This window comes from Syngnathus typhle, linkage group LG14 (genome assembly GCF_033458585.1).
Source record: "Syngnathus typhle isolate RoL2023-S1 ecotype Sweden linkage group LG14, RoL_Styp_1.0, whole genome shotgun sequence".
Taxonomy (NCBI): Eukaryota; Metazoa; Chordata; class Actinopteri; order Syngnathiformes; family Syngnathidae; genus Syngnathus; species Syngnathus typhle.
The window spans coordinates 8110627-8135725 of record NC_083751.1 but is presented as its reverse complement, the minus strand read 5'-3'; the positions used below and the strand labels follow the sequence as shown (position 1 = coordinate 8135725).

General features: G+C 41.2%; 1 protein-coding gene across 11 annotated transcripts in view; it reads right to left on the bottom strand.

Moving 5' to 3' along the window:
* Positions 1-2755: 2755 nt before the first annotated feature.
* Positions 2756-25099, bottom strand: part of LOC133166639 (ephrin type-B receptor 3-like) — a 48651-nt gene continuing 26307 nt past the window's right edge. For 2 of the 11 annotated variants that reach the window (XM_061296707.1, XM_061296713.1), the window contains exons 3-16: positions 22453-23125; positions 19100-19255; positions 17841-18176; positions 15991-16127; positions 15216-15378; positions 14881-14989; positions 13418-13470; positions 12773-13012; positions 9940-10187; positions 9468-9683; positions 8627-8776; positions 8310-8509; positions 5827-5982; positions 2756-4305 (exon numbers count right to left, since the gene is read on the bottom strand). In XM_061296707.1, the coding sequence (XP_061152691.1) occupies positions 4197-4305; positions 5827-5982; positions 8310-8509; positions 8627-8776; positions 9468-9683; positions 9940-10187; positions 12773-13012; positions 13418-13470; positions 14881-14989; positions 15216-15378; positions 15991-16127; positions 17841-18176; positions 19100-19255; positions 22453-23125 (2946 nt within the window). In that variant the 3' untranslated portion in view covers positions 2756-4196. The remainder of the gene's footprint in view (positions 4306-5826; positions 5983-8309; positions 8510-8626; positions 8777-9467; positions 9684-9939; positions 10188-12772; positions 13013-13417; positions 13471-14880; positions 14990-15215; positions 15379-15990; positions 16128-17840; positions 18177-19099; positions 19256-22452; positions 23126-25099) is intronic. The other 9 variants (XM_061296710.1, XM_061296714.1, XM_061296709.1 and 6 more) reach the window with 9 other exon arrangements.

The window sequence follows — 25099 nt, the reverse complement described above, 5'->3', positions numbered from 1 at the left end:
CTTGGAATCTATACTGTGACACTATGTCAATAGATGAACATTGCACCATCCTGCAATATATTTACTGCAAGGTGACATATTAGCAAGAAAGAATAGAGTACTTTGGAAATCTCAATGTGCATGTTATTGTCTGTCAGGACACAAGATAGTAGCTGCCAAAATACATAATGTTGCTTGAAAAATCATAGTAACTTGAAATGAATCAATTCCTCCAAAGAAGTACAATCCATCACGTTGGGATTGTGAAACTCTCAAATATGGTATTTTTCTTTCTGCCAAATGCTACACACAAAAAAAGAATCTACGTTGTACATCAAGAGCTAGAATGTGTTGAGGCCAAAAGTTGCAATGTGCTATATTTTCTGTAATTGGCCAGGGAGAGGAAGAAGACAGGAGCCTGGGGACAAGGCGAGGATTGGATGAAGAAGAATCTATGATCTGAGCATCTTTCTCTTATTAGCTGAGAAACAAAACCGTTGGCTCAGTGCCCTCGGAGACCAGCTCGTATTAATTGGTGGGTAGGAAATACAATACCGGGAAAGCCTGTGTTGCACTTTATTGGCAGACTGTGGATTTCAAACAAACAAAAAAAAATTCCATTTTTGCCACAGCTTGAGAAAGTCGTCTTGGCCATCTACCTCATCGAACTACTGCCGAGATTGATTACCTACGCAGAAGGTGCCTGTTGTATTATTGAACTATATGCTGTATGTGTTTATATGTACAGCTCATTTGACTGTAAATGTCATCAGGTTAATTGACGACACAATGCCGTGAATTTCAAGTCAAGTAAAATGAGTGAAACTCAAGTGCTTTGCGAGTTATTCAAATTACGCCTATAAAAAACACAAATATATTTTTATCAGTTTTGCAAGAATAGTCAGGAAAGCAAGTCATGTTTCTTAAAATAATTTAATAACAAAAGAGTAATTTAAAAATATTTCTACAAGAATGCATCACCTTTTTTTCCCATTTGTCTGCATCATCTAAGTAATCTCAAAGAGGACATTTATCTCCAACACTTTTATAATATATCCCATCTTCCTATGGTTTGTACCAAAACGTTTATATGGAAATTAAAAAAACAAAGTTTGGAACATATACTGCGTGTTAAAACCAACAATTGAAGCAAAGACAGCAAAGTGGAACATGAAAAGGTTTGAGACATTTGCGGTATGTGTTAAATGAAATACAGGACAAAAAGAAAAGGACTTGTAGTCATCAGAATCTGACCTAAGGCTATGCTGAAAATCTTCACTCAATTTAAGGTATAAATAATCTCAGACACAGGCCCATCTTTTTTTCAGCAGGCAGAATTGTTACCAAAAAGAGAGAAAAAAATCTGTCAATGTTAAATCTTATAAGCACTGCCTATGAAAATAACAGAATCCAAATGATCTCTGGTGGAAGTGAGTTAATGTGAGTAATGCAAACTCCAGAGCATGTCTGCTGCTGTGTTTTTGCCTCCCTTAATTATTGTCCATTTTGTCTTATTAGATTACACACACAGTAAAGAGCCATGTTTCTACCATAGAACAGTTCAGACTGCCAAACCACAATTTAGAATTTTAAATCCTGATTTTTCTCTTGTTATAACAGCATTGGCCATCTTTCCAATGCACCAAAAAGGTAGAAAACGTACACCTAAGCACAACACAAATACCATATAGAAGATATCCAGCAGTTTGTGTTCTTTCACATTTGTATGTGGCTGTTTGACAACAAAAGGCGCATTTCGGGATTCCATTCAATTCCCGTTTACACTTGACAAATCTGTTATCCAATCGATGGACTGTATTCGTCTCACTTGCAGTAGTATGATATGAAGAAATAATTTGGTACCTTTTCCACCATGGAAGCACTAGCTGAAAATCTGTACACTGGTTTTATATTTGTAGCATTGAACCTGATTGAGTAGTGTTATAATGTCAACTGATAATATCGTTTTGTGGTGCAACATATTTGGAAAAGCCCTGAAGTGCACTAGTGTGGCAGGATTTGGAAGATGAAGTTATGGAAAGTAGGAACCACATGGTTGATTTGCATAATTTCCTTTGTGGCTATTAACAACAATCTATACAGGACAGACAATGCACATACAAATGCATTCACCCAGAACACACTGTCTGGAAATTGACAACCATGACTCCCCGAATGGTCTGTATGAGATTGACACAATTTTTTAGTACGGCAGACCCTGCAGGTTTTGGTAGTTTGCATGCCAGGGCTGTTGATCTGCAGAAGACTGAGCCGAGACAGGATGATTGCAGGCCAGACAGGAAATGAAGAGAGATAATGATAGGTCAGCCTGCCATATGTCTGTGTTCACTGTGTCCCAGCAAAGTCAGACTGGTTAGAAGTATTAATGGACCAGACAGACAAGACCAATGGGTTTCTCTTCTGACAGCGCTGAAGACCCTCTTTTGAAGTTTATGGAGGATCCTTGTATGGAAATCCTACTACCACTTACTGTATGCTTCTACATACATGATATAAGTTGATTTTTAAAAGTAGCTTGACAAGGGGGTTATTTATCATTTGACTAAGCACTGCTTCTAAGTCAGTATATTAAGAATATGGAAGGTGAATTTTCTCTAACTAACATGAAGTTGTAGTTTTAATTATTTCGTCTGACTATACACACTCGTTATTTCACAATGCTATAAAATCTGTTATTTCACTACTACTTATCTTACGGGTCTTACAAAACACGAACTGGCGGTCTGGAACGACAACAAAAATACAATATGCAATGTACTGTATACGTATGTCATTTATTTAATCATCATCATCATCATCATCAGCTGAACCCTCTTTGCGTTTCCATCTGATTGTTTCAAGTCCACTTTTCCAAATGAAATGGTCTTGGAAGCCATCTGGTAAGTGGTGGTAGGGAAGTGTAGGAGAGGGGATGGGGGAACAAATAAATACATAGGGAAGGATGTCAACAAATTAAAACAATATTCTTGATTATTTCTGAATCCAGGTACTAGTAAGTAGAAAGTTGTCCATAATGGGTTCCTCTGCATACTTTATATGCATATATATGTTTTTCCAAAGTTTGTGATTCCATAAAAAAGGGATGTTTTTAACAGTTTTCCACAGAATATAGCATAATTGTTCCAGATATAATTGCTCCTCGTCATGGTTCAGTTCATGCGTTAATTCTCCACAGTGGCAAATAGCGGAAGCTGTATTGTACAGTATACTTGTGTGCAACGTGACACATCTGCACATCCAAGCACACTTAATTACACGTCCTCTCAAACACACACACACACACATGCGCGCCCACACACACACACACACACTAAAAAGGCCTAGTGGTCTTGTCTATTGTGTTCCCACACCTTGTGTCCCCGTCTCACAGAAAGAGTCCACTTGGGGTAATTCAGTTTGACCAGCCATTTGAAAACCACAAATCTCCCTAAAATGTAATAAAGTCAAAAAGAAAGGGAAAAGTTCAATGTGGACTAAAAAGAAGAGGAAAAAAAATGAACCAATTGATGAGCATGTGATCCTGATCTCATAAAAACCCTCCTTCAGGTCAAGAGTGCAACTGTCCTTGAACAAGCATTTGACAGACCTCCATAATGAACCCTGATGTTTTACTTGAATCCGTCATAGTACCTCACCCTTCCTCAGCAAGTGCCCTTTTAGATAACACACCTTCAATATGAAGATGGAGAAAAACACATGCAGAGTGAAACAACTTCTGGGAAAGAATTGTCCCCTGTCCCCTTTTGCCTTCCAGCATGTTAATTCTTTGCTACTGGTTATTTCCATCAAAGCTGGGTTGAGGGGCAGAGGGAAGGGGGCTCTCAGATCAGGATCACTGACATTTCACTTACCAAAGCCAAGCTCCATAAAACACACGATCATGCAAAGTCAGCCTACAACCAGAGCTTGTGAGGTGCAAACGGGATGTGTAAACTGACTCCTCTTTCAGAACACGCACAAATTGTGATTGAATAGAAAAATGCACATGATGAATAACATAAAACGGGGAAGTGGTAGTGGTGAAAAACAAAGAGTAAACACGTTTGAGGCACTGCAAGTCAGTTTTGTAGTGTCTAATTGGCAGAGATGGGTCAGGCAGCTTGGATTTTTCCAATGGCTCGATCTGGCACGGTTCCTCCCCCTTTCCTTCTTCAAACTGGTCGTCTTGCGACGGCACCACTGTGGATGTCTTTTCCTCACACCTGGACAGGAAGTGTTTGGTTCATCTGTAATCTCATGTCCTGAATGCTACCGAGTATCTTCTTCTGGTGGCCGGCCAATGTAACCCCTATCCGCAGCAAGTCTCTGAATGGAAAGATCAAAAGAGGAAGAAGGGAAAGTGAGTGCAGGTGGACGTAGTCGTAAAAAAATAAAAGCAAGCAAACATCACATTTCAAACGCTGAACTGTAAATCTAATTTCAGTCCCAAGTAAACACAGGCAGGATGATTCACCATCTTTGTCATCACCATAAAACACCTCGCTCAGATTAAGTCAACAACACGGGGAACGCGGGAACATGCTGCCGTTGCTCGGCAGGTGTGCAAAAAAAAAGCAAGAGTTAAACTGCCAGAAAGTTGCGGCTAATGATTAAATCGCAAGTATAGCTACCATTTAGGCAGATGAAATGTAGAACAGCCTGACATGCCTGAAAGCTTTCCTTTTGTGTTTCTTGCCCAATAGAGAAATTGTAGAAGACAACATATCATGGATTGAGGTCTTCAGTTCCATTTCATATTTCCTTTTTGATGCACAATATTTCTGTCGGCTGATTTTTCACTGTATTTAGAGAGAATTGTTGCGTTGGATGGGGTCGGGTTGAATGAATGGATGGATGGGTGAATGGATAGATCTATTGATGGATGGATGGATGTTGTTTTTTTGTTTGATGTGACATATAGATGTTTCCATGCAGGTAAATAAGGCCTGGAAAAGTGCACCATCTTCATTACTTAAGAGGGTCTAATTCAATTCCTTGGGGGCAACGATTAGTTTACTGTTGGGGCTCTGCCACAGTCTGTGTCCTCTCCGTTCAATCACACACAAACAGCGGATAATCTAATATTACACTCAGATACCTAACACTGTGCTTGACTGAGAGACATTTGGCTTCATGTGAGCCCAATGCGGAGTCCAAACATGCAAAGAGAGCACAGCCATGAGCGAACACAACTCGTTCATCCTCTCCAAAGCTCAGTGAGGGCTGCAATTATGCACAAATACATTAAGGTTTTTGTTTTTTCATAGTTTGTCAGCCCCATCAGCACAGTGACAGAAGATGAAATGATAATAAATGGGTGCCATTAGAGGAATTACTGGCCATTTGGGGCAACAGAGAGCCACAGTACACCACACCTGTCAGCCTGACCAAATTGAAACAAATTACCCCCACCTCTAGTGCCTATTACGTGGCTAATGAGGAGGATTTATTTATCATTACAATCCTAATTCATTTACTTGATCATCGCTGGCCTCCTATTTTCACAAGTTCCATTACATAATTTCCTCTTTGTAAACAGCAGGAGGAGGCAGGTGAATTTTCAAGGTCAACAATTAGTTGCTGAGGGATTGGGAAACAAACAATATGAGTCTGAGTTAAGTGTAAATCTCCAAGACATTTTTCTGCGTTAGTTTCATGCTTAAGTTCCATCATTGGTTTTAAATTTACACCATGACTGCTCCTTCACTATCATCACCACCTCATTGTGTTTAATTTAGCCATGAGCCGTCTTAGAATTATGGCAAGGTCAAGCTGCAGCCCACGCATTGTTCTATCAACCTCAAATCAATTGCTTTAGGCCTGATTAGCTAAAACGACTCCACTCACTCTGCTGTCATCTGGGCAACCAGGTCAAAGGAAGCAAATCCAGCATTGATGAAATTGTCATGGTAGCGGCTCATCTTGATTGCGTCCAGCCAATCTCCCACAGTGGTGAATGTTGTATAGTCTGGCACGCAGCGGTCAAGCAAGGGTTGGGATACCCTGCGTAGTGGAAGGCAGGTAAGGAGGAGAGAGAAAGAGAGAGAGGGTTAAGGTGGTTACTCCATTGCCTCTATCGGCCAACCTAACAGCCCCGAAATGCCTCCCTGCTGAGCGCCACCTCTCCACCTCTCCTCCTCTCTCCTCTCCTCTCCGCCACATGTCATGAGTTGTGCATGTGTGTGGGGGGGTGGGGGTCACTTTAATGAGTGGAGAGACTGGCTGGAGGTTTGGTTGGTGGATGCTGGCGCTGCAGCTGGTGAGGGGAAGTGAATGTTCACAAATAAAATCTTGGATATATGATGAAGCAAGCAAGTATTTTCGCAATGGAATTATATATATATAAAAAAAAAAAACGACTCAGACAGTAGGTCTGACAGATGGCCTTTGCAGCTATTAAATCAGAATATTGGCAGGACAAATCTCTCTCTTTAAAAGGTTGTGTAAAAGGTGCTTTAAGGTCTTTGTTGTTATACAAGGGTGGGGGAAATCCTTGGTATAGGAGACATTGGAATAATAAGAGGTAGGGTGAGTCTGGAAATCATCTTTAAATGAGGAATTAATTCATCAATTATAATGCGGCTGCTATGACATCTCTCTATCTGAAAATCATGACCGAATGTCCCCTGAATTTATTTGCACGTGTGATAATCATTTTCTGAAAATATAAGAAACCTGCAAGTTTTTTTTATTCACTTCACATCTTAAAGTAAGGTATTTTGTTCCTTTGAAAAAAAAAAAAACTGGTGAAAAATGCTCACCACTTTTGACATACATTTCCAGATAGCCATTAAGGAATACTTGCGAGTGAATATATTGTTTATCTTCATGGCGATGCAGTGTATGCTGAGTCATTCCTGCAATGTTTTCCATAATCCCTCACCAAAAGAGCATTCCACAATGGGCCAAAGAAGGTCCCCCTTTTAAAGAACAACCAAAGCCCTTTTGCCGATCAGTGCTCCAGAGCGTTAGCCCACCTTGGAAGTTTAATAAAACTGTAACAACTCTGAGAAAAGTGGAGCGGATGAAGCAGAAGAGAGAGAGAAGAATTAGAGGGAGGTGTGTTGAGGGAAAGAGTTTGAAGGGAGAAAGAGGTAGGAGCAGCCAGAGAGAAAGAACGCTACTGTCTCCCCTCCGCTCTGCTCCGTTGATTCCTGTCATCCTTTTTGATGGCATTAGATTCATTAACAATTAAAAGAGGAATGAAGAACGGTGGAAAAAAAGAGAACAGGCAAAGAATTGTGGCTAATAACTGTGATACAGAGGCTCCATTGAGTGGTGTAGATTGAGTGATTTTTAATAAGAGCTATGCTTCGGTGCTCAAGGCCTCGGGCTGTCGTTAAAGCCAGAACTGGGCTCTTCTTTAATGGGGTTTTGTTGGTGTTCCTTCTCTAAAGTTAGCTTCAAAAAGATCCAGTATTTTGCTGGCTACATGTAATCAACCAGTAGGAGCACAGTAGGAATGCGGAGTAAAGTCTGAGTTTTTCCAGTGGTGATGACACCGCAAGTCACAACTAAAATACAGTTTTGCCAAACTTCGATCATTATTTTTTCAAGACCGCAAATAGTAGCTGTTGGGAATGTCTGTTTGTAAATCTTGACAGTTGAAAGAAAAAGAAACATATTGGCCAAATGCAATGTGAGCCACAAGTATTACAAATATTGTCGCTCATTACTCTGACCACTGATGGTGCAGTTGTGATGTCTGTCATGCATGACAATTTTACATGACACAAAGAACTTTTTGCCAAACTAAGTTTGGTAGCCCCCAGCTAGCCTTCAATGCCAAACAGGACGATAGTCTCTCCCTATTCCAGCATTGTCGGCAGGAGGCCACCTCTCTGCTGGCCCGTTTTAAATCTTGTTAGTGGCTAATTAAAAGACGCTCCCATCTTCCTTTTGCATCGACTTAATCGAGCTAATTAACCGCAAGCTTAATCTTCTAAGAACGGCACTACAGTGGCCAACCGAGACCCTAGTTTCCCCCATGAGCAAAACCCAGGATTGTTTGCAGACCTCCCTCAGGACAAAAAGACCCTGATGCAGGAACAGATAGGTAGGTCACCCCCTCCCAAAACCCAATCACTCAAACGCTGCCTCCTAATATTCTCCGAACTCTTTCGAGGAAATAGAGGATAACAGCAGTGTCATGGACTGTACTGTACATAGAGCATAATTGAGCTCCTTGTTTGCAGTCTTGAAATAGTTGCATGACGGAAGCCATGATGTCTCCTAAGTCTGAACCAGTACACACCTTGGAATTTTTAGAGACCAAAGCAACCAAAGGAAACATTCGTTCCTGCGATCTCTCAACCAACGCCCCTCCTTACCCAGTAGACTGTGTGCTGTTGGTGACAACTTTGAGGCTGGCGGCATTGCGGATTAATTTATCCAGGGTGGCAACAATCTGGGTGAATTTTGGCCGTAGGTTGCGTTCTTTCACCCAGCAGTCTAACATGAGTTGATGTAGTGCTGTGGGGCAGTCCATTGGCGGGGGAAGTCGATAGTCCTGCTCCACTGCATTTATCACCTGTGGAATGATAATAAAGAAGCAAACAACAGTGACCTCTACTTTCTGAAAACAGGCAGAAAAGACCAAATAATGTGACACAAGGAAAATAAAGTATGACGTGCAATGTGAGCTTACATCTTGATTGCTCATGTCCCAATACGGCCGCTCTCCGTATGACATCACTTCCCACATGACAATGCCATAGCTCCACACGTCACTTGCTGAGGTAAACTTCCTGTAGGCAATCGCCTCTGGTGCCGTCCATCGAATAGGAATCTTCCCTCCCTGTGGATATGCGAATGAGTAGGTGAGCATGAAATACTGGAGGGATGGAGCACAAACACAGTCACACACATACAAGAGGAAAAGAGAGTGTGAGATAAATGCAATCCGAGGAAACATTTATGCACAAACACAAGGGTGCAAGGCGTACGACACAAGGTTAGTAGCATGGTTACAAAACAATGATATGTAGTGAACATATGAAGTTTTGACAACAACAATTGTTAGTAGTATGTATGGCAACTAATGTTTACTGGAAAAAGGCAATGCTTTTATTGCAATTATTTTATTTGTTGGAATATATGTTTTAATATTTTCTGATTCTTTGTTTAACCAGGTAATTGAGAAGCATTTCTCATTTAGAAAAGTATTTTCGGCAGCAATGATTGTAGGATACGTTGCAAATGGGGTACATTACTGGACTATGATTATGATTTGGCCCAAATTTCCCTTGAGAAATGTTGTAGCCTATTTTATCACATGGTTCTGCAGTCCAAGACCCTTTTCTGTGTCTCTTGGTAGAAAATGATGGTGTCAAGTGGGAGTAGACCAGCTATAGTATCATGAATTTATCTGGTGAGTTGGGCACAGATTAATAATGTATTTATTAATACATGTAAAAGTAAAGGAAGCAAGTAAGAAGGTTAGATGCAGCACAAGCACAGACACAAATGCACACCTTGTGGAAGCTTACCAGTGAGCTTGTGTATGTGGGGTCTGATGGGTCATCCTCAAGGAAACGAGACAGGCCGAAGTCAGAAACCTTGCACACCAGATTACTGTTGACGAGGATGTTCCGGGCAGCCAAGTCTCTGTGTACGTAATTCATATCTGACAGGTACTTCATGCCTGCTGCGATGCCACGCAGCATGCCAACAAGCTGAATCACTGTGAACTGCCCGTCATTGAGCTGGGAAAGATCAAATATCAGAAATGAACTTTTTAGTTCCATCTTCTCATTATTTGGTTTATTGCATCTTGCATATGTACTTCATGAGCTCCAATTTCTCTGTGGAATTGTCAACATCTCGCACCATGTTAAAATTTTGATAATGTAAGTGGAATACCAATTTTGGTGCAAATATTTGCAGAGCAGGGTCTAAGGTTTACTCAAACGGGATATTTTATGGATCCAAAACAAAATCTGGATGTACGTATGTCCTCACCCTTAGGAACGAATCCAGGGCCCCATTTTCCATGAACTCTGTCACAATCATCACTGGTCGACTCTTGGTGACCACGCCTTCCAAGCGGATGATATTAGGATGGTCAAACTGGCCCATGATTGATGCCTCTGAGAGGAAGTCTCTCCTCTGTCGGTCAGTGTAGCCCACTTTGAGAGTCTTGATGGCAACAATGATCTCACGGCGGCCGGGAAGCTTGAGGCGACCGCGGCATACCTCACCAAACTCTCCTGCGAGAGCCCAGGTGGTGACAGCCAGAAAAAAACGGGAGAGAGAGAGAGAGAGAGAGACAGAGAGAGAGACAGAGAGAGAGAGAGAGAAAGAGAGACAGACAGACAGAGAGACAGACAGACAGACAGACAGACAGACAGAGAGAGACAGAGAGAGAGAGACAGAGAGAGAGACACAGAGAGAGACACAGAGAGAGACACAGAGAGACACAGAAAAAGGGTCGGGAAAAATGTATGATGGAAAAGTGGAGGAGAGTGGGGGAGAAGAAGGGAGAGGGGACAATTAACTGGTTAGAACCAAGGAGCCAGGGGTTGGGCAGCAGGTGTGGGACAGGGGCAACTGCACAAGAAAGCTAGGACTCTAGGCCATAGTCAAAGGACGGTGATGATAAAGGAGCATATAGTGATTATATGCCAATGAATTAAAAGCGTTTGATTAAAAAATATGAGCTGATGCAAAAACATAAATAATGGCATGTGATGGCGATAGGAGTGGATCAGGTAGTGATTAGGGAAAGGTGTCATTTACAAGGGGGAGTGGAGCTAATCTTTGGAAAGGTCGGAGAAGTAGGCACGGGAGGAGGAGATAGGTGGAGAAAGAAGTTTGGGTGTTCTTAGGGCGGTGGATGGTTTAAGTTTCGATTCTACACCAAGCGTGATGGCCAAAACAACAGGAGTCAAAAGGTGGCACAGTGAAGGAAGTTGTGGGCAATGGAGGCGGGAATGTAAGGATCGAGGAGGGGAATAAAGGAGAGGAGGGGACATGGAAGACGGGGTTGTCACTGCGAATGCTGGGAAGCAACGGTTTTCAAGTAGTAGCTTCAGCAGCAGGAGAACTGTCGTAGTAGTAGTAGTAGCAGTAGTAATGGTAGTAGCAGAAGCAGTAGTAGGAAATCCCTTCTCTGCCATCACAACGCCTTCTATTTTGCGTCAGATACAATCATAAGAAAAATCAAGCTCACTTAGCACACTTCTCCAAAATTCTAAGCAGAGATTCAACTATAAATGATATCAAATATATTGAAAATGGCGACCATTAAAAAAACAAGAAAAACACACACCAGGGAAGGCTCTTCAGGGGTAGAACTAACCAGAAAAAGTATTATGTGCAAGGATTGTGCGTCAGAGTCAAAACTAGATTGGAAGAATGTATTCTCAAATTACTTAAATGGAATCCAACCAATTTTGCCAATGGGGTCACTATTATTTCCTGCTCTTTTCAAATATACCTTTTACTCTAGGGGAATATGCGGGAAATGTTAGCCAGTGCCACTCTGTAACTAAAAAAGTTATGATGATTGTATTACAGCCCACATTTGTCCCAAGAGAAGGGGCAACATTTTACAAACTAGAAGCATCTGACTGGAGGTGTTTTTTTGAAACTTTTTTTAACATAGAAATAGTGAGACTACAGTCACATACAGCCTAAATTCTGGTTTCCGTTGAGTCAAGAAACAGTAAGAATGTGTTGCCATGTAATACTCCTTTCCAAAAAACAATACCCTTGTCCTTGCACAGCTACTCTCTGGTTCCCTGGACTGGTTTCACAAAACTAAACAACTATTTTAGTTGACTTCAAACTTGACTTTTTTTAATGGTCCAGTCAGTTACACAGCATGATCTTTAATCTTACCCATTAAAAAAAAAAAAAAAGTATATATTCCTGAAAGATTTAGCAAATAGATAGAAGGGTCACAGGGCAAACCATGTTGATTTCACTTAAAATCTTCTTAGGGAAATTCTCTGTGGGCTGTAAGTTTTAACTTTTGCTAACTTTATGACTTACGACTAATGAAAAAGCTGAATTATCGGCTTCAGGAATAATAAGTAGCTTTGTGTGTTGTCCGTTATGTCATCCTTTTATACGACTTATGTGGGTATATTTCTTGTAACTGAATATTGTTTTTTTTAGTTAAGCAGTTTGGATTATTTTGTTGCGGGCCACATCATAGTCATAGTTTGCTTCAAAGGGCCATTAAAATTGTCAACCCAAATAAACGTCTGAACGTCTCATATTGTATATATATACTATAGGCTACACAACAAACTGATGAATAATTAGTTTTCAAAACAGAGACTAATAAAAATTGTTTAAACACTTAAAAATGAAATATTGAAATCAAATCAAATATTTTAAAATAAAAATATCTATAAAAAAAGAATGGTAATAAAAATTGCTAACAAGATCTCTGTTTTTTTTAAAGTAAAAATACAATTGGAAATTTTGGAATTGACATATGAAACCGATGCACAATTTGTCTTCGCGGGCCACCTAAGATGATGTGGTGGGCCGTATCTGGCCCCCAGGCCTTGACTGACACTTGTTGACTAGGTAGATATTAACAAACTGTTTTGCATGTATATGAAAGCACTTTGTGAAACCAGTCCATGAGCTGAGTTCAACTTTACCAACACAAGTGAAACAATCATCTGAGATAAACGGTGTTACATCTGACCAAGAGGTGGTGGGGGGTGCCTCCGGAAATGAGATCTAATAAAAATGTCAGATTTTGAAGAAATCTAAGATACTAGAGAGGAATTTCTAAGAAATGACAAGTCAGACGGGGAAAGGGGTAAGGGCATACCGATGAATTGAGTGAAAGTACCGCTTGGTGTGAAGTCCTCTAACGGTATGGCCTGGAGGTGACTAGCAGTCTTCCCCCTGTAGCTCAGGAGCTTTGGTGGGTTACCTGCGCCGATGACCTCCTCGATCTTCACGCAGGAGACATCAATCTCTTTGGCAAATTCCCTCACGGCTTCGTTGGGGTCCTCGTAGGTGAACGGGTCAATGTAGACCTTCATTCCAGGAGTGACTATAGGAGATTCAGTGGAAAGAACGGGAAAGTGAATCTATGTTGCCAAGTTCAGTTCAAAAGCTGGACATGATGACACCCAGCAGCGCTGGTCCATTTTGCTTGGTACAAATTTTCGCAAAGCTGATCGGGCTTAAGTTTCAACCACAGAGTGTGGGCAGGATGGCACTAATAGAAAATGAATCCCAGCCACTCCAGCTATCATGGCTTGTATCTCAGAGCAGGGTACCATATAATGATATGCCATGAGTCAGTTATTTTGACAAGCCACATAGCAATGTTTTTGTGGTGCTCTGAAAGCATCAAAGGGCATCTTTTTACAGTTTTGAGATGCTTGTAGTCATTTCTCAGGGGTAAAACATGTTTTGTTTCAATTGATGGCGCAAAAAGGAAAAACATGCAGGCAGAGATACTTACTGTATTGCTGTAGTTTCTCTGTGTATTCTGAGTCTGGACCATTTCTTTGCTTTCTGTTGAAAAAAAAATACATATGCATATAATAATTAAATAACCACGTGAGCAACAACAAGGTGAAAATATGGTGACAGTGCAGATACGGATCACTACTGATGTCTGGAACAGCACGACCACACACTGCTTTGGGAATAAGAAAATCTGATAATGTGATTGCATCAGTGCTGGCTGGTGCCACAACATTGCCTGAATGAGCAAGTAAAATTTGAAACTTCAACCCTCTGTACTTTCACCACAAACAGCTTGGAGAAAAACAAACACAATTTATTTTCTTTCCTTACAATTCTAGCAAAGTATTTAATTTGCTTTGCCTTAGTTACTTCTCAGATTCTTTATCTCTTGCTCTCTTTTTAATCCAATCCACAGTTTTATTTTTCGCCGCAGATCCTTTCTCTTATGTTGCCTATTTTCCATTTTACCCCATTTGGAAGTTGAATGGTGACGATAAATACGATGGCGTAGCAAGAGGGCAGGATTTTCCAAATGACATCTCTACGTGCTTCCTTTGTTGTGGAAGCAGTAACCAGGGCAATAATACCCGGTGGTGATTTGCATCTTATTTCAAATTCTAATTTGATTCCGGAATATACCAAAGGCCAGCGTTTTTGTGTTATTATTTTCGCTGTGTTCTTTTATGGCAGTCAGAGCAGTAGTTAAACTGAGACCCTGCATGAGACACAATGAAATGGTGTGAAAACAGAGGAGAGCAGAGAGGCAGGAGGGGTGAGCGGAGAGGGAGCCGGGGAGATTATTATTCATTGTTGCGTGACCGATGCCCACGCTTGTCAGCGGCTGCCTGAGCAGGCTTGAGAAGGGAACCGAGTGGGCGCCTGTCGGTGGTTGGTGCCAACCTTTCACACGTACATGTGGCAGTCTGCTTGACAAATAAGTTGTGTAGGGACAAACAAATATGTTTAAACCCAAGTGATGTTGCATTTTGTGAAAGGTGAGAGGAACAGCCTTTATCCTCCAAATAGTGTAACGGCAGACGAGGGCCCACCTTGGCTCTTTGTGGTTAGAAAATTGCACACTTGGTGCTGAAATTGGAGCTCAAGCCGATTAGGTCAAACAGCTGCTCAATCATGCCATGTCCAGGGTGTAAATTCATGTTATAACTAAAGATGTTTAGTCTTCAAAGATTCACGACTGTCTGGAATTCAGTGGCCTTATTGGTGGCACACTGCAAGTAATCGACTGTCGCCGTCCTGGGATGGCTGGGAGGACATGTAAACAAAGTTGACATTTGAAGCAATCTCTGTTCTGTCTAGTTGAACTAAAAATATGCTCGGCAAAAAGTCCCACTATTTGAACAGAACTGAGTTTTGAAAATGTGAATTTCCTTTGTACCTTGCTTGACACACCATGTCTTTTTTTTTTCATTTTTAAGACTTGAATCATTTTTATACCTGAGGCAGACAATGGCGATGACCACAACAGCAATGATGAAGACGAATACTGCAGTGGCTGATCCTACAATGAGGGGTAGTTGCTCCTGCCATAGTTTTGGTGGGTCAGCTAGAGGATGAAACAAAAAGTAGATTTGTAATCCCAATTGATTGACACTTATGAATGAATAGACTTTTATCTCACACCATGCAGGTTCTTTTTGTAATGGAAAATGGGTGTAAGTATCATCAAACCATTTAACCAGAGGTATATCCATACTACTTTTACCATCATGGAGGTTTTGCTTATAAAACCCATATACCATAGAATAACAAAATATTTGAGAGTGACATACTTTGCAGGTTGGTACTGAAGTCAGCTGGGCTGCTATAGTGGCCATACCCAGCCACTGTTCGTGCTCGAACCTGCACCACATAAGGCGTACCAGCCTTGAGACCTTCAATGCGGGCATTGCTCCGTTGGGCCGTCATTGTATGAGCAATGGCTTCACCCTGATCCTGCAGAGAGACAGCCAATGATAAAAATCGGTGAAAACCAACATAAGAAATGCTGTACAAGATCCCTGGCTTGTCTCATTAATCCTCATCCCACACAGATGAGCTACTGTTCCTAGCACGGCTGACCAATTCCACTTTGTTAACTGGTGAAAAGGGAATGAAACAGTAAGAAGCAGAAATAGTGAGACGCGTTAGAGCTGGTTTGCTAATCCATTGGGATGAGGGCAAGACAACAAACAGCAGATATACACTCAATGCCTTTGTTTACTCCCTCAGGCACTTCCAGTCACAGTTCTGTGCATCCCTGAAAAATAATTTCTAATGGAAGGATGGCGAGAAGACAAGGGGTAATGTGGAAGGCAAAGAGGGAGAAGAATCAGGGGTGTACAGAAATCCAAAGCAAAATGGCAATGTAGTAAATACTATGGCCGGGAGAGAATGAAAGAGGCGACTAATTTAGGGAGGATTACGCAAACAACGATTGGAAATGGTGACTTGCTTTGCTGCCACCATGTGTTTATCAGTAGCGGCATTGTCTTCCTCATTTACAAATGCACAAACGACACGGTGACCATGAGTGTCAGTAAAATTCGATTGAATTAGAGGACTTACATTAGTTCTTACCTTCTCATGGTACTTAATCTCATAATCCAAAATGATTCCGTTGGGTTTTTCTGGAGGGAGCCAGGACAGGCTCATGGTGCTCGCTGTGGCTGCCATTAGGTGAACTGTGGGTACTGCAGACGGCGCTAGAAAAAATAAAAGACAAAACATAATAGTTCTGTTTTTTTTTTTATCTGGGGGGATTCAATTCTCAGATTGTCAAAGAAATTGAGGATTAATGGAACACGGGCGTAAACCACCAACATGAGTTTTCAGGCTTTATTTATCTTTTCGAGTCAAGTGATCTCTCTCTCGGTTTCTCCTTCCTCTCTTCTCAGGTCAGACCTGACTCACTCTCTCCTACATATAGGCCTTTGTTTCATAATTTGAGCTCAAAACTTCCCCATTCTTCCTTACTTAAAACCATTCTTTGACATTTTAACATTTTATTGCCATTGCAGTTCTATCACCCAATTGTCTCACTTTCTTTAACAAGACACAAGCCCTGCAGGCTCCCCATTCTTGTTAAAACTGAGGATGGAAACTCCATTTTTTGTTCTTTGATCCCCCGCCCCTTGCATTTTCTATTCCAAATCCTGCTTGTGTCTGGGCCCAGGAATCCTTCTGTTCTTTCTCTTTTGCGCCCAAAAGCTTTTTTTCTGTTTTTCTGTCACCCTCCCCTGCAAACCCAGCCTATTCCAGACCTCCACCACACCTCTTTCTTTTTCAAAAGACAATGCTTCCAGGATAGATCCCCTGCTTACTTCTGCCGGGGGATTAGGCTCTGTCCGGCAGGAGCAGATGTAGAAGTAGCCATGGAGGTTGGCCTTTGCGGCTTATCACCACCCTTGTATTTATTTTGGTTCTTAACGTTGAATGCACATGTGGGGAAGGTCTTGGGTCTATACCGGTAGTAATCTAATCACATATGATGCACTCTTGCCCCTCTTTTCCTCTCCTCCTGCTCTCCTCTGACCCAGGCCATGAATAGACACTGGTCTCTGCCCTTGTAGGGCACCACCCCTCATAAAACAAGGAGGCTCTATCATAGTAGACTATAGAAGTCCATGAGCCAAAAAGAGCAGGCATTCCCACAGCATCTCAGAGAAGATCAGAGACACAAGGGAAAGGACGAGACCACAGAGTGAAGATGATTTGGGGGATGGGGGAACAACTAATCCTTTATGTTGTCTAAGCCAATGGGAAGACCAAATTTAACAAAGCAACCAAATATAGCAGAAAGAAAACCTTAACAAAAGCCAATACTTGTCTCTCACCATTAAGAAGCCAAACTCATCCATTTTAATAAATAATAGTACTAATAATAATAATAGCTGATGAAATCATCAAAAAATATGATAATATAAATCTTCAAATGCATTTCAAATGCACAAACAAAACAAAAGAATCACTGATTACATTGACCTAGTTACTGGTGTTGCTGTAGGCTGGTGGAACAGTGAATTAGGAACAGTTGGTTGCTAGAATAATGAGGCTTCAACATATTGAACAGACCCCTTATTGCTTCTTGGGGTGGTGATCGAACAAAGGAAATGCTGGATGTGTGAGAAACGTCGTTTACTAAGTATATTTTGAACAAAGCCCATGTCCAATACAGCTCAGGCTACTGTCGTATAGATCATACTTAATATGATATAAATCTTTATTGTTAATACCACAATTTTAGATTTTCCACTTATGGAATTGTGGCATGTCTTGACATCTGTGTTTATTTGTCAACAGGATATTAGTTTTATATTTAAATTTTTATTCAGCTTTTATTTTTTTGTGTTTTTATATCAAACATGTTTTATAAATAAATGGATTGAGTGGGCTGACAAGTGCAAAGCTGCACCTACCGGCTTGATTGGTGGTGATGTTCACAGCAGAAAACTGAGGTGTGTAAGGGCTTTTGTTGGAAACTCCATTCACAGCCTGGATCTCAAAGCTGTACTGGGTATGGGCTTGCAGGTTGCGCACCGCCACTCTACGCTGGGTCAAACCCAGGTGACGTGGCGAGATATCCACGTTGTCATCGCAGCGGGAACACAGTCCCCGTTCGGGCAGGCACTTCTTACAAATGACGTTGTAGAAGGTATCATCGCGGCCGCCCCGATCCCGTGGTTCACTCCATTCCAGCACAAGTGAGGTTTCATTCACACTGGAGATGACATTGCGAGGGGCGGAGGGAACAGCTGCAAAAGACGTGATGGCATGAGGAAAATGGGTTGGGAATGTGTCCGAATTAAATCTCCGTGCATAATAGGTGCATCCAAATCTGTCTTTTTGACAGTACAGTCATGTACGAGACAATAAAACTTCCAATTGCTTCATTACACTTTAATTTAAAATGTATTCAATCACATCTGCAATCAACAACTTGTGACCCACAAATGTTCCCTTTTGTTGTGCTATTGTTTTCACACATTAATTGGAACCGATTTCTTTTCCTCTTAATGAGTCTGTTCCACCCAATCAGTGAGGAAAAAAATGTTTCAATTTTCAGTTGCATACTCACTTCCACTCCCTGCCGGCCTGTGAGTGCGTGCGTGTAATTGTGTGCGTGTGTGTGTAATTTGGGATGGCGTGTGAGTGAGAGAATCCATTGGCAATTCTTATCCAATTACCAAAACCTTATCTCTCATTGTACTGGGGGGGGGGGGGGGGGGGGGCACTCATCCCCACACACCACCCCCATTAACCAGCTCACACTAGCAAATGTAGATTCTTCCCAAGTCTCCAGTGAATGTATGTGTGCATGTTTGCATTTAATAAAACCACAGTTAGAGTCTGTAAAAAACACTGAGGAAAGATAGACTTCTCTTTGAAGGCAGCTGTGCCAGGATGATAACGTTTCAGATCACAGTGGGAAAACAAGCAGAAGTGTTTGCCTTCTGTGTGCCCTGGTGGGAACAAACTCCTGTTCCGAGCGGTGATAACACTTACTGATGGCCTAAAATCCACAAGGGAAGGTTAGGCCTTATATCCATTGAGTTTAAAATTAATTGAGCTGCCTCGACTACTTCTCACAGCAGGTTTACTTTTGAAAGAACGGTTGTTGGGACATGGAGAAAAGGACAGAAGATTACATATGAAATTATAAGCAATCGTCACTTACTTGTGCATGGGGAGTCTGGTGTGTCTGTGTCTGAGCGGTAGTAACCGTTTCGACAGGAGCAAATGCTTGCCGCTCCAGCACTGGCACGGCTGTTTGCGGGACAAGGCAAGCAGAAGCCTTCCCCTTGCTTGTACTTGAAGGTGCCGGGACTGCAAGCTGACATGGAAAAGAAGAAAGATGGAAACCAAAAGTGTGACTAATCCTGATTTACTGATCCCGAAAAGAATTTGAATATTGCCGGATTATGCATAATCATTTTTGGTCGAACATATGTCCCATTTTCCAAATAGGAAATATGGATCACTATCTTCCTTGAACAAAAACAACATTTTGAAAGGATTAGTGAGAATTTAATTCCATAACTATGCTTTACTATGTGGGCTACATTGGAAATATTGTCTGAGATTGCATGACTTGCATCTTATCTACAGTCGGCGGTTGAGTTTGTGGTTAATAATTTTTACAGCCTACTTTCACACGACTCAAGGCTCAACAACCCACATATGATAGATAAGGAATGATGTATGGGAGAGGACAGGTCTTTCAAGGTATGCCAAGAAAACTTATCACGTAATCCTAGGAACCAAACATGGACTAATTTCACATGCATTTTTAATAATATATATATATATATAGAAGAAACTATGACCGACAGAACCAAAGATTGTACTGGTGAATTGGTGATTGATTTTTGTTTTGCATAATTGTTTAAACATAATTTTAAAACAAACTAGACTGTGTATTACAAACAATCACATAAACTGGAAGTGGCATTTCAAAGCTATGTATCTTTGCGGAAATGTCTCATTAACATATGTGTGACTTCAAAATAATATATAAAATAGCAAAAATAAGAATGCAACTCATTGTTGCTCATGGATCCAGCTGCATTTTTTTTTCTCTCACCACGGCTTCTGACTTTGATTTATTTTGGTTTAGTCTTCCTGTTAAAAGGTTGGAGGTCGCAGCAGCGGACCACTTATTGCTCCTGCTGCAGCGTTCTTTTTCACCCAAATTCAATATTAGCACATGGCCGCCAGTTGGCTGTCGTATACATTAGCACTGAGTGTGTTTGTTCTTCAATCATTAATCAAAGTTATCCACACCACTGGTTAAAAGGAAGTAGCGCTAGATAAACACATAAAAATAACCTTGACATAGAGCAGGCGGCTTCTTGCATAGCCATAGGTTGGCCCATTGAGGTTCATTTCAGTTCAACCCAATACAAAGAAAATCATAAGCAATTTCTCAACTCAAGAGAATTAGACGTGCAGGATTTTCAACATGTTAGCCAAATCAAAGAGGTTGAGGAAGCTTCCCCATTAAATTAAGCTTTTTTCCCCGTGTTCTAAAGTGCTGATCAATCACTTCTTGCGAGAAAAGAGGTCATACTCTGCCTTTTATCCATTTTCCCCTAAGGAAACGACTAAAGAATGAGAAAGAGACAAGAGGGTAGAAAAAAGGAAGGGAGAGAGAGATGTGGAGGCAGTGAAAATGTTAATCCTGCAAGCGCCACCCCCCCCCCCCCCCCCCCTTCCTCACTCTCCTGTGTCTTATCCTCTCATGCAGAACATAGAGTTTAAGAAGCTGATTAAAATGAATGGGGAAATTGGGAAGTGTGGTGCAAAGAGAAAAAGAAATAGCAAAGCAAATGAGTGGAAAGGAAAGGCGAGGCTCATCGATTAATAGCGATGCACGCGTGTCCTTACTGGAAATCGGGTGGTGTATTAATGAGAGAAATGGCCTTCAGATTAGAATGGAATGAGGTGTCGGAGGGGTGGGGGTAGTAGAAAGTGCGCTGAAGAAAAATTGGGAAGCTAAGAGAGCTACTGTCCTTTAGATGAGAACGGGAAGAGAGTATTATAAGGTAAAATAAAAATTGAGTACACAAAAATGACTGGACCAGTGATGCTTGAGTCCTTGTCATCAGGGCCTTGACCATATGCTAACAGGAATAAATTGGTTTACAGAGCAACGTAATAGCAATGACTGGTCACTTTTTTCTGTAAACGATACCTGATAAAGAGCTAGTTCACAAGTGCAAGGTTTGGAGTTTTAATGTCTAATTCACTTGAAAGCCCTGCTTGAATTGGTGAACTATTAATTAGACCAGTGGTTCTTAACCTTGTTGGAAGTAACGAACCCCACCACTTTCATATGCGCATTCACAGAAAATATTTTTTTTTAAATTCAAGACATAGATGTTTTTTTCTGGTGCACAAAATGAGCCTTGCATGAACATCACCTTGTTCAAAGAACAGAACCAACACAATGCATGAATTTACGATAATTCACATACTGGCAAATCAGAATTTACACAGGAAATCTGGTTTGTTTGGACCTCCTCAGTGGAGGCTCTGTCGAACCCCTGAGACCGACTCACCGAACCCCTGGGGTTCAATCGAACCCAGGTTAAGAACCACTGATTTAGAGCAAATCGTTAAAGTTTTGCCTTCAGATGCAAGAAGCCCTATAAGTTTTGAACTCCCAACAGAGGACCAAACATATTTTTAAAGGTATACCTCTCTCACCGTGTCTATAAAAACTTCAAAATGTATAATTTATAATACAGCCCTATTGGATTCCATTAGATTGTGTCAGTGTCCCTTATGTGCTGACTGTAGTGATTGTTCAATGTAAAGCAAGAAAAATGCTTGTTCACTTGTGTCTCTGCAAAAAGGCATCTTCTGAACCCTAACAGCGAGGCTGATGTGCTGAAAATGCACAAAGTGTGCATACACAGGCAAGTCTCCATCACCTCTCCTCATCAATAACTTTGCCAGCTCCCCCCCTTATCTCATCCTGCTGTCTCTATTTGTCCTACACAACCTGAGCCTAATTTTACGCCCCCATGCCTCTCAAAACACACTTTCCATTCATCCTACCCTCTCCTGCTGTCACCTGCACTCCATTTCAGCTGAGACCTTGGCTGGCTAAATTCACCTTGCTCTCAACCTCTGTGAACTCGCTATGTTCTCCATCAGCCTTGAAACTATCATCAGGGACCTCCTTGCTTTCATAAATAGGCAGCCTCTGCTGCATTTCCATTTATTTAGCAGCCAGGTGTACTGGCTTAAACCAAGGTCAGAAGGGCAAACGCTTGCTGATGGTGTCATGTAAAATGTATTGTTCTATCTTGCAGACATTGGATTAATGTTGCATCATTTTTCAGAATGGCCAGTTCGTTGTGACTAGTATTTTTTATTTGGAGTTTTCATACCAAACAGTGTCGCGCATTATTAGACAGGAAAAGCATTTTTATTTAGTTCGTTTATCTAACGACTGTTATGCAGATTTTGGTGTTTCGACAACAACTGTTCGGTCGGTTCAAATTGGCACGTTGTAAAACTCACCTTGGCACTGCGTATCCGTCATGGCTGGTTCAAAGCCAGCCGAGCAGGTGCAGGCACCCACAGGAACCATCCATTCCCCATCTCCATTGCAGTACAGCTTGAGAGGCACAGAGACCTCCAAGGCATTGGGGACACAAGTTCCAGGTGCAATCACCAGAGAGGTTGCCTCGGCTCCAGTTGCTGTTTCTGGAAAAACTGCAAAGTTTGCAATCGTGGTGGAGCACTTCTTATAAAACACCCTCACTGAGATGAGTGACATGCAAGCCCCAAGGTCCTGGAAGGCCAAGTAGAACCCGGCTTTGGACAGTGGCCCAAAACTTCTGACTTTAGTGTTAACCAGTCCGGAATCGAGCTTGGAAAAGCTTGTATCCGGGGCAATGGTGTCCACTTTCACATATGGGTTTTCCATCCAGAAGGGGCTGGTTGCTGTGGCTGAGTCTGAGTCGGATTCATAGTAGAAGAGGTTGAAGGTCTCTTTGCAGGAGCCTGGGATGTTTGGGATGCTGTTGCAGTCACGCACTGTGAATTTCATCTCCACATATACGCGCAGCACATCCTTCCTCGGGATAAAGTCACTGCGTAGCCAGTTATTCTGGTTGAGCTCTCTTACGTTACATACTTGATAAGTCCGGATGGGATTCATGGCATCATCATAGCCACTCACTTCTTCCCACTAGAAAGAAAAAAACAAAACAGGTTAGACGAAAATGTTGCAAATGGAAGGAGGTTATCTATTTGAAACACCGAAGCAAGGGAGTTCTACAAAACAAAAAAAAATATTGTCAAAGTCTTACTTTCATTGCCAATCAAAACCACATTACTATCTTTCTTGGATTGGATGTGCAAGTGTATCTAATGAAATGGTCCGTGACTGAGTGTGTGTCCTATAGTGAGCATAAAAAAAATAAAATAAAAATAAAAAAAGACAAGAACTGCAGATTTATCACAATTAGAGCAGCCTGACACCTTCTTAACCCATAATAATCACATTACCTGTTTGGAGGGAACACACACATTGCTTCATAACTAATTACACTTGAACTGAAGTGAAAATATTTTGAAATTCTCCAACAACTGCTTAACCTTCATGCTTTTCTGTTTTTTCTTCTTCTTCGTTTCTCTCCATCTTTGGATGCTATTGCAGTACCCAAAGGATGCATTACTAAGGACAAAACTGGATTCAAATTTCCTAAACTTTGATTACCAGCTTCATTAAACGAATGAACACAAACCAGGCTATAAAAAGCTTTGTGTGAGACACTGTAATCGAATGCAATTTTCAGTCGCGGAATGAGGACACCACAATTAAACGGTCTCACTTCAAACAGCGATTCCCGTGAGTAGAGTGTGTCTGGGTGGGTGTATGTGCTGGGGGACCTGCTCTGTTTTCAACAGTGCGTGTTTATTTAGTAAGCTTAGCCGTCGTTTGTTTGCAGTGTGCATTTAAACCACTACAAATGTTTTACGTGCTCATGTTATGATTTAGTAGTTAATCCTTCTAGATGAAATAATGTTGCTCTCATTATACATTATCTAAAGCATCATTGACCTTCTGTTTACAGAAGGATTTTTTTGTGCCTGGTAAGAATAAATAAAGTAAGGTCTGCGGCTAAATGAAAAGCACTTAGCAATGAGGTTCACGTAAGAACATTTAGAACTATGACACAACCACACACCAGTTGTTTCCTTTTAAGTGCTGAGCATGTTAATTAAGGGTAAAATATGGATGCGTGTGGGAAGGGACTATTCATCTAAGGCCTGAGTGGCTGTGAAGGAGGGGGACTAGATGGACATAGCTCGGCCCTGGGATTATTAATACTATGGTCTGGCAGAAGAATGACGCCATAAACACCTGACAGGTCAATCGAATGACTAAAAGCAGGAAGCGCCAATGGAGACTCAAGTGCAAAATACTGTATTTAATGTGTTTACAAAAAAGAGAATATTTAGCATTATTGCAACTGTTATTTGTACTATCTTAATATTGCTGTAAAAAACATCACAGATATATGCATTTAAAGCACTTTTTAATGCCAAATATATTTTCATGCATGCAAGATGCTATTACAATTCATTCATTCATTCATTTGTTTATTTACTCACTCATTTATTTATTTACATTTATACTGCTTTATTTATATAGCACATTTCCTAACAACAAAATCTTATATATGTCTTGGATCTGTAATGCTGGAAGTGGGCAAGAGGAATTTAGAGTAGTAGCCTTTTTGTTGTTGTTTTGTGCAACACCATCAAACAAGACAGAGACATTGTGACTCAGACAAGCCAGGAGAGCCTCTCGGGATAGCGTACTGTATTATGTGAGTGAGTCTATTTTGAGGATTTTCTTTTAGAGTTCCGGACTCAACCTTTCTCTATCTTGCTTCCTGGTCTCAGTATTTCACTGTCAACTCAGCCACTGTACTGGCACTTCAAGAACATAATGATATAATTAAAAAGTAGCAAATGTAAATAATCACATATCAATAAGAGCAACATGCACATTTGATAAACAAATAACTAACATTTTGATGTTTTTGAAAATCTAGAGTCTCTCTAGAGACTGTCGATCATTTTAAAAGGAGCATCTGTTGCTCAGGGAGGTGTTTCTGAATTTGTATGCTGTCTCTTTGCTGCCATTGATGGG